At 33.4% G+C, this 10081-nt stretch overlaps 2 protein-coding genes across 8 annotated transcripts in view; one reads left to right on the top strand and one right to left on the bottom strand.

Annotated features, from left to right (window-relative positions):
* Positions 1-509: 509 nt before the first annotated feature.
* LOC119640227 (CCHC-type zinc finger protein CG3800) lies at positions 510-1431 on the top strand. Its single transcript, XM_038038099.1, has one exon. It carries the CDS (start codon positions 686-688, stop codon positions 1133-1135), a length of 450 nt encoding a protein of 149 aa, XP_037894027.1. The 5' UTR covers positions 510-685; the 3' UTR covers positions 1136-1431.
* Positions 1432-3441: 2010 nt separating this feature from the next.
* Positions 3442-10081, bottom strand: part of LOC119640210 (receptor expression-enhancing protein 1) — a 35532-nt gene continuing 28892 nt past the window's right edge. For 2 of the 7 annotated variants that reach the window (XM_038038056.1, XM_038038055.1), the window contains exons 6-10: positions 5803-5889; positions 5609-5742; positions 5406-5538; positions 4792-5332; positions 3946-4033 (exon numbers count right to left, since the gene is read on the bottom strand). In XM_038038056.1, coding sequence (XP_037893984.1) covers positions 4805-5332; positions 5406-5538; positions 5609-5742; positions 5803-5889 — 882 coding nt within the window. In that variant the 3' untranslated portion in view covers positions 3946-4033; positions 4792-4804. Of the gene's footprint in view, positions 4034-4791; positions 5333-5405; positions 5539-5608; positions 5743-5802; positions 6623-10081 lie in introns of those variants that run through there. The other 5 variants (XM_038038057.1, XM_038038058.1, XM_038038059.1 and 2 more) reach the window with 5 other exon arrangements.

Genomic DNA, 10081 nt, shown 5'->3' with positions numbered 1-10081 from the left:
TAAGAAAAAAGAAAGTAAGAATTTACAATTTTAAGTAATGGAAAAAAGCACTTACAATCTTCATAACAAATGAAACAGCTTTGGACAAAAACGTCTAGATTAAATCAAAAGTTGTTGATACAATTATATTCTTGATCCCATTTTATTACGAATGATGTCAATGAATTTTAATACACATATAAAAGACTGATTTGATACTTTTATGAAATCTACAATGAACTAAAATGTAAAAAATATACTCATACCGTTCGCAAATCACATTTTTAAGCCGGTATTTCATCAACGCAAACGAGGAGACGTAGTTAAAGATACATACATAATACGAAAAATATGTAAACAAAAACTAAAGCGCAGATAGCACCTCGCCAAAATTTTGCATTAGTTGATTGTTATGAGGAAAATACAACTATGTAGGAAAGGCGGTTGATAACATTGACCATTTTTATGAAAAAAATACAACCTTGTAGTACAGCGCCTACAGCTTTTTGTGGTTATTGTTCTTCTTGCGAAGAGAAGTCGGAGGCATTGTTGGTTGAACGGACGGCAGCCATTTCGATTTGTATTTAGTGCGTGAAGTGGCGAAAAGAGTTTTCACTGAATTCTATATCTTTGCATTTAGTTGATAAACTGTTTGGACTGTTGCAAAGACTTTTTAGTTGGTAAGATATTTGTAGATCTGCTCATAATGTCCATGGCTTCCACGTGCTACAAGTGTAATCGCACGGGTCACTTTGCCCGCGACTGTAACTTCGGTGGTGGTGGTGGTGGTGGTCGTGATATGCGACGCGGCAATAATCGAGAGAAATGTTTTAAATGCAACCAGTATGGTCATTTTGCTCGCGCTTGCCCTGAAGAGTCTGAGCGTTGCTATCGTTGCAATGGCGTCGGTCATATTTCGAAGGATTGCACACAACCGGACAATCCAACATGTTACAAATGCCACAAAGTTGGCCATTGGGCGCGTAATTGCCCTGAAGCGTCGAATGATCGTAGCTCTAGTAACATTTCGTGCTACAAGTGCAACCGCACTGGACATATTTCCAAAAATTGCCCAGACACGGCTAAAACATGCTATGGCTGCGGTAAAAGCGGTCATTTGAGACGTGAGTGTGAGGAGAAGGGGAGCCGCAACTAGACATAGGAGCTCTCATATTCTCTTCTCTTTACTCCTAATTTAACAAATAAACAACCTCACATTAAAATCCCATTGTTTCTGCCCAGCATATAATTCAGCAAGAACAGAAATATTAAAACAACTTTTCAACAAAATTATACAATTACAAGATTTTAAAAGTACATAAGCATGCGTACATGTGTACATTTATCTGGAGTACTGCCCGTTGACGAAGGTACTTTGGTCTTAAAGTGTCGCAAACACAAGAAACAGGATGATTTAAATTTATTAATTAACCGCTGTGAACAAATGTCGAATATTAAGTGCATCACACGAGCGCTGCTCCGTAATACATACCCAAAACCTTATGTGAATGGACTGGATGGAATCTGCTACATACATAAATAGAATGATGTGATACAATGAAATTTTGTAGAAACAACAAGAATAAGCCAACTCAGAAGCACTGTTTAACTTTCAGATTAAAAAATTTCAAATATCACTGTGATTTTTTATTGTAAATTAAAATACTGAAGCTGCTGATTTGAGAACAAATACTTCTGTTTTTCTTTGTTTTATGCCTTTATACATAGTGGGAGTATATAACTTACCTAGTTAATCTTGCGGCAGTTGAGGTTTCTGCGCAATTTTACTATAGAAATTTTATTAGAAAAGTCTGACTAATTTCAGTGTATAAATGCTTGCATGAGAAATCTCAGCTGTAGCAGGCGCCTAAATTTTTGACGACATATAGATTCGGTTGAACGCATGTTGATTTTTTCAATAACTATATGCAACTTGTCTATACGCAAAGTAGTTAATCAATTTCGGGGGGCTAAACTCTAGGAAACCGATCTTCCATACAGGTTATTTTTTTTTTTATGCCAATAAGGCTGGCCAGGGGCATCGCTCTGTGGGTTCTTGCAAGTTGATATTTTATTTTACTGAACACATGGTGAAGCAGCTGATTCGAGTTTATACTACTTATGTCCGTTGCTATTCACAAATTTACATTTTTATAATACAGTTGCAGGGTATGATCGTAGACGTTGCTTGCATATATAAACATCTCTGTAACATGTAAATAAAGGTACAGTCATCCAGTAGTTTTCTACAGGTATCTAACTGAACGCAACTCATATCGAACCGGAGATTTTGCGGTTAGGTTAATTACATTTGTAATATGTACTCATTTTTCACTGTCAGAGATTTTTCATCCGTTTTATGATTTCGGTATCATTAAAGTGGTGCAATTGACAATACTTCTTAATGATATACGATTCTTTTAGAAAACGCTTTTATCAAGGGAAAGTATCAAATTTATATTTTAAAGAAATAATGATAATGCAATAATCGTAAATTAATAAAGAGTAAACGTGGAACGAATGGGATTTAATGATTATGTGGAAAGGATATATAACAGAGTAACGTGAATGTTAAAATTATGTACGTGGTGTCATTGATATAATTGCATAATTCTCATATGCATTTATCTTTGATTACCATGTGTCCATATAGAAATCCTACGCCACCAACGATTTCGCTCTACATGTTCAATAATTATGAACGACGAATACCTATCACATATATTCCATGAAAGCCAATGTGCGCATATTTAAATAAGATTTGTATTTTCCTGATCATTTAAATTTGTTTTAACATTTTATCAATAACGTGTGACATGGTCCTCTTATGGTTTTAACTCGTCAAGTGAGCAAAATTTTTGTATTTTGCAAGGATGAAGAAATTCGGAACAATGTACAAAATCAATTTACTTTGCTGAAGCTTGATACTTGCCTTATTTGACCTGCATCAATTTGACTGATGTAAGGTAAGACAAAAAAATTTATAACTTCCTATATTTTATAGGTTTTCTATAAAGTAATTTGTAGGAGAAGCAAATCTCAAGAGCACAAGTAAAAGTAGCGACCACAAGAGAATGCAACAATAAAAGACGAAATGTTTTCAAAATGAATGATCCACATACTCTAGAGATCCAATCGTTTACTCTCGCTTGATATGTTTAAAAACGTCACAAGTATTCGACCAAAGATAGGAAATCCAGGATAATTTATATATTTTTACTGCATATTGCCAATATGGCCTAAAAATTAAAAATCATGAAGGTTTTTCATTAAAATTAGAAGAAAATGTTTATTGTTATCTTAATTTGCATTAGTTTTCATGGTTATTCTTTTTTACTATATCGGCCGAATTAGGCAATACATTTACTGATGTTAAAATGACAAAAATGTAAATATATGAAATGCGTTGTCGACCTTTAAATAAAGTTTTTACAATTTGTAATTAACAAGAAATTTCAATAAATTAAAGTACAGACGAATTTTTATTTTCTGATTCATATATTGCAGTGCCATTCTATATATTAATTATTTAAAGTGAGCTGAGGTACTTTAATAACAAAATGGTTAGTTACATAATAAACAAAAGTAAAACGGTTAAACACTGCAAAGTTTCGTTATTTGACTTAAATGGTAAGTGTGCAATTTTTGCCCCAAGACGAAAGTAACCCTCTTGTTTGGTTTTCATTTAATAGATTTCGCTTACGTGTAGAACTGTCAACAATTTATTTCTGTCTGGTTTTCGGAGACGATAAGTGAATTGACGACAACCACAAATGTTTGCATTAAATTATTAAGTAAAGTGAATGAACGCAGTACATTTCAAATTTTGTTAATTTGTTTTTTTACCCTTTCCTAAAACATACTTCTCTTCTTATCCTCATTAGACATTTATATAAATCCACAATATATTTAGTTTACGAGATCTTCAATATATGATTCTTGTAATTAGCTATTTCTCATGTCTAATACGATATTTAGCTGATCCAGCGCCAATAACTTTTTCGGCCTTTTTGCTGCGAGGCAATGTAGTATAACTTGCAGATATTATTTTATCCTGCAGAAGAGAAAAAAGTGATCGATTTAAATAAATTAAAGATTTTACATTGCTTGCATTTAATAGTACATCTACGAACAATAATTTGTTTATGAATAAGTTTAAGAATTAAAGCTAGGAGTCTGCCTGTGAAATTGAACCGTCACGTACAACAACAAATTTGCATTTATTTTTTAGAACGATTTAAAATTGACACCATTTTTGCACATTATAAAAAGAAAAAACTTCTGCTGAATTTATGGCTACAATTTAAACGTTAAGTCTCTTGGTGCGAATGTATGTGAGTCATAAAACTTAAGCAAATAAGGAAGCCATATTTTAATCCAAATTTGAATGTGATATTTGTCGTGTTTTGTAGATTATTTCCAGCTATTGTAAAGGAATTCGTTTCCAAATTACTTCGATCGACGTAAACTATGCGCAATGTTCCTTTTTGCTTAGATATATACCTAATTCAATCAACTACGAGCATTTCGATGAATAAGAAAGTGTTTAAAAAGTTCTGCAAGCGTTTGTATATAATTCAGTTATATAGAAAACAGAAATCAAATGCCTGTATTTGGTTCCAGTTTAATACTCGAAAGTCCCTTTTTCCGAAATAACCCTATTGAAAGAAGCACATCTTTATGAAAATGCATATAAAAAATTAGTGGCAATATATTTTTTAGGTAGAGGTTAAATTCTCAGTTATTATAATAATGTTAGTAAGATACTAGAAGACAATAGCAAGAAAACATGCGCTGAACTCAACTATTTACCGAATATTTAATATTAAATTTGTGTTTCTTTTGACTTTGAACTAATGGCCCACATATCATTAAGAGACGATTTAATTTTGTTTCCACCAGAAGTTAAAATTAATGGTTCTGGTGCTTTGCCTTTGTTATGCAAGTAAGGCCGAGCAGTTCTCTTTTCGGCAGTTCTCTTCACTTGTTCGGCTGATAAAATTTGTTTTGAATTTCCTATTATAATAGAATTCATTGCTTTTATATTCCAATTAAAGAAATTCTTATCGTTTTGTTGATCATCTCCAAACTCCTTATCTGATGCACTTTCGTAAGATTCATCAGATGAACTAACGTCCGCATTTAGAAAATAAATCATCTCTCCTGGGAAACTTGACGTATACGATAGTGGATTTGGATGAACTTCAAAGTTTTGTTTTCTGGGGGTATAATCAAAATTATTAACTGCTTGTTTGTTTAAAGTTAACGGCGATTGATTTATGGGAATATCTTGAAAATAAGAATAGATCTGTAAAGGACGAACAAACTGCTGAAATTTATAGACAACAATGCCCTTAAAATGCATGTTAAATAATAAATAGTGCATAAGAAAATTTATGGAAAATTATTATAGCTTACAAATTTACCTCGGAACGTTTATTGGTTCTAGGTCGTGGTCTGGAAGCGTTTGTCATTGAAGAGGTGCGACTCAAGTTTGCAGAAACCGGTTCCGTACTTGAATAACCAGAACTTATATCATCTGAAGAACGAATATTGTAGCTGAAAAATTAATAAATGAAACCATAACAAGAAATGCCAATAAAAGTATTTATGGAACTACAATCATTACTTAAAGTCTGCAGGAGCCCTCGAAGTTACATCTACTTCTGTAAAGTACATCCCAGTCGAGTGGCGATTAGCAGGTGCAACAAACCGGGAACGTAGTGTTCTCTGCTGAGATGGTAAGCTAACCACTTCATCAACCTAGAAGAATCGAGAATAAACTCATTGTAGCGCAGAGGAGTCTATGTTGTGTTAAATTACCTCTTCTTGCTTTCGGTGCAGGTCTGGCTCTGACAAGTCACTCAAACTATAACTACGACGTATTGTTTGAACCAAATTTCCACCGCCCTAGTAATAAATATCATAAAGCTTTGATGATAAACTCTAATCAGTAATTAACAGCTTCTCATTAAATTTATGAACTTAATTTAATTTAAGTTTGGCATAATTGTGTACATACACATCTTGTCGTTAAAAATTTTTAAAACGTTAAAGCAGTTACAAGAGGGAAAATATTGGAAAAGAGAAATCCCTTTCACTTAGTAACTAGGGCAAAGAGGTTGCAAGATATTGTCGTATTACACAGAGAAGAAAATTTAAATTAGGAAAATATTAACGGCAATGTTTTTGTTTTTATTCATTTAAGTTAAGGTTTTATGTATTATTCAACATCCACATCCTCATCCAAAGGTTGTTTAAGCAATTTTCTGCGCCTTCGCTTATCGCCAGTTTCCGTTTTTTTTGTACCAGTATACTTCACTTTGCTTTGGGCGTTTCTGAATTTAGTCTTTCTGAAAGGCAGTTCACGTATGCGCGCAGCACCACTAATTTCTTCATCAGCAGCAGGTTTACACTCAAATAGTTCGCCATTAAATTGGAAATCATCGTCTTCGGAAAAATCCTTTTGTATCGATTCCATAAGACTCAATCTTGTCACACTATAAGATTGTTGGCCTATTGCATCAATTTCATTACACCGTACATTCTCATGATTCGAATAAATAGCATCATCTGGTCGAGACAAAGTCACCATACGTGTTTGATGCTGGTGATTGCCAGCCCTTAAACCATATTCAAAGGTCTAGTATGAAAATATGCGTTCAGTCATTGATTTCGATTAAAGTTAATTAGCGATGCACAATGAACGTTCAGTTAATTTCAATGAAAAATAAAAAAAGAGAAAGCAATAATGATAATTGTTAACTGAATTTATAAATAAACAAAACAAAGAAAACAAAAAATTAACATATGAGGTAAATAAAAACGACAATAAAAAGAATGTCACATTTGATTTAGGTAATGTACACTAACGCCTCCTTTACAACTTCTTGACTCATTTAAAAATTCGTTCAAACACTCTGTGGATACAGTTTACTCGGAACATTCTTTTCCGAAAACACACCGTAGCATGACTCTAACGCAGATTAAATACAGTTGCAAATCTTGTTAAACGGCATCGCCGCTTACTAGCTACTCGCTACATTCGCTACTAGAACTCCAAGATAAAGTTTTCACACATGTTTAACAAACTAACATCAAAAATTTTATCTTGAGTTATTCTTCATTCGAATTATTTGAGGAAGAAATTATGTTTTCTCCTAAAATTACCCATCTTTTTCAAAAAATTCTTATGACAGATCTTAATGCGAATAAGAAAAATATTTTCTTCTTTTCCATTTCTCAAAATTATCTTTCTTCCGTTTGGCATTATTTTATTAGGTTTATTTCCAAATAGCAGAGAACAAAGAAGCAAGAATAATGGGTGATATAAAAGGTCTCCGCGGTTGTTTGCCATTAGATGGAGTTGATTCTCATATATATCGGGCAAGACTCAAGTGATTGTCTCGAACGAGCTTTTGCTTAAAAGGTGACATTTCAGCTGATACTTTTGCCAAGATCGTTTCCCAATTCTGTGCTTATATATTATTATTATTATTATTATTTTAATTTTAGACTAATGAATTGAATTCTTAGACTAAAAAAAAAACATTGAGCTATCGGCTATCGGCTCTATGCTTAGATAAAAAGGTATATTGGTTTGAAATTGATTTTTAAATATCTGAAAATATACGCCATGTGATGCTTTTCTACCATAGAAAACGTAAAATATATAAACACATGCCGAAAAACTTGTAAAGTGTACGATGAGAATGCTGTGAGTGAACGAAGGATCCAAAATGTTTGATTTCGTTCCCGAAATTTCGATGTCAAAGATGCACCTCGCTCTGGTCGGCCAGTCACTAAATAGCGGAGGCTCTAAACATCAACCATATGACAGTTTAGAATCATATGAAAAGGGCAAGTTACAAGCAGAAGCTCAAAAGTAGACCAAAACACCGGGAAGAGCTTTTATAACACCCATTATTTAGTTATTACAATAGAAAATAAAAAGGATTTTCTTCTGGATAAGAATAATTTACATTTTTTTTTGGAGATATCCGTGCATAGAAGTCGTCATTGGTTTGGTCACCATTGCTTTGTTGAACAATGTTTGCACCCAACAACATCTTTGTTGACGAAATCCTTCGTTATATTAAATTTCGTACATTATGTTTCATTTTATCACCGTTGATTATCTTTAGGTAGCTTTAAATGTTAGTACAAGAAATGAGATTTTCGACAGATGGAAGGAAGTCCTCCATTTCGCCTTTTCCATGCCCACAGAAATCGATTTAAATATTCTTTCACATTTTGATATTGCGGTTATACTTTTCTTGTTTTTAGCTTAGAAAATTGTAATAAGGTTAAAGACAAAAATACACCCATAATTTGATCTCTGAACGATTCTACAGCCCGTGTTACGTATTCATAACCGCATCCACTCGAACTTCTCTTAAATATTATTTGCATTTATAACATGACGACTAAGTATTCCACAATCCATTAAAAGTTCGCGTAGCAGTGTATGCAAGCGCAGAACTTCAGAAGCTGGTGAAATATCATAACTTTTCTGTAGGGCAATTAATTAATTTTAATACTAGCGTTAGGTATTTACAGACTTTGTTTATTCATTTTTTGTGATGTCGAGTTTGACGTAGTAACATTTTAGTGTATGGTGGCGTTAAATCGTCGTTTGCCAAAATATTGACGCAACAACCAACTCCCAATAATAAACATGTTACGTAATGAAGACATAATTTATTCATTTTTTAATAAGAAATTCGAATGCTTACTGCACATATTTATAAATTGATTTCAGGTTTGCCAACATTTTGCAAAACTACCAGCTTTTGTACAATCAAAATTTATTTTACCATCAATTCTACGGCTACTTGTAGTTTCTACAGGATCTCCGTTCAGTTTCAACGTATCAAAGCTTCGAAATTGCAAAGGTGGATTCCTTCGCGTTTTCCATGGAGTTCCATAAGTGAATCATCGACTTGCTCCATGATTTTTGCTGGTTTCAATCTATCAGCGGAAACGGTTTTTCTACATTATTTACTTCAATTACAAACATTTTAGCATTTTATTTAATATCTTTGTAAGGTCTAGTATAAGGCTGCTGTAAAACTTCAATATGGAATCTTTCAATAAAGAGACATAGGGACATGTCGAAGAGCTGACCAAGGTGTATTTACGTGTCGATTTCCTTTGCATGGTTGTCATATTTTCGCGAAATTTTTTATCGCAGCGATTATTTGGCGAGTAAGTCTTTTCAGCTACGAATTGACCAGAGACTTGTAAAATTGTACCATAGACTAATTCAGAAAGTATATAACCAGTATCACCGTTTACTGCACTGTGAAGTCCAAGAAGTACTAGTAGCAAAACATCTGTCCATTTTGTATCTGTGTGACATTTAATAGGATTTTCAAAGTTGCCATATTTTAATTTGGCCCTTACTTGGGGGATGATATGATGGTGTGTGGTTTGGAACTGAGCATTTTGGCGAATTATCGGAATAGAGCAGATTCAAAATGTCTGCCTTGATCGAGTGTAGTTTAAGTTGATGTACCAAATCTAGATATTCAGCCACGAACTTAAACTTTTAACAGCAGACTTAGCAGTAGTATATTCCAAAGGTATGGCCGTGAATCTTGTGAATCTATCAATATTCATGGCCACGTGAACCATTGTGACTAGTTATACATAATATCAAACATTTCTTTGCGAAATTTTCTTGTCTGATATGGCCGTATAATAGGCAGCCACAAAGAATTTCTAAATTTAAATTAGGTAATTCAATTTTTTTCCGAACAAGAGCGTATGATGACAATTGAAGTAAACTTTCTAGTTATTCATCAGATTCTTGATCTCTTGCCAATGAGTCGTAATCAACACTGTTTTGCATGGAAATAGTTTTAATTTGCGACAGAAAGCAACTGATACGTTATTTCTCCTTTGACTTATCTAATGCAATACAGTCTAATTGACGTAGTTGCTTTGACGAAACTTTGCCCAATTTTTGGCAGAAACCAAAACGTAAGGGGTTTGTGTTCTTCAAAGATGGTAAAGGTAAAGGTTGCTTGTATCTCTCGATCATCTATGCTATAACGGCGGTCTCCGCAAATATTTTTGCGAAAAATCCAAACGGTATCCA

The sequence above is a fragment of the Glossina fuscipes genome, unplaced genomic scaffold (assembly GCF_014805625.2).
Source record: "Glossina fuscipes isolate IAEA_lab_2018 unplaced genomic scaffold, Yale_Gfus_2 116, whole genome shotgun sequence".
NCBI lineage: Eukaryota > Metazoa > Arthropoda > Insecta > Diptera > Glossinidae > Glossina > Glossina fuscipes.
The sequence above is the reverse complement of the archived record's forward strand: the minus strand, read 5'-3'. Positions and strand labels throughout refer to the sequence as shown.

Excerpts from the sequence above, each read along its gene's own strand:
- LOC119640227 (XM_038038099.1), top strand. The coding sequence starts at position 686 with ATGTCCATGGCTTCCACGTGCTACAAGTGTAATCGCACGGGTCACTTT.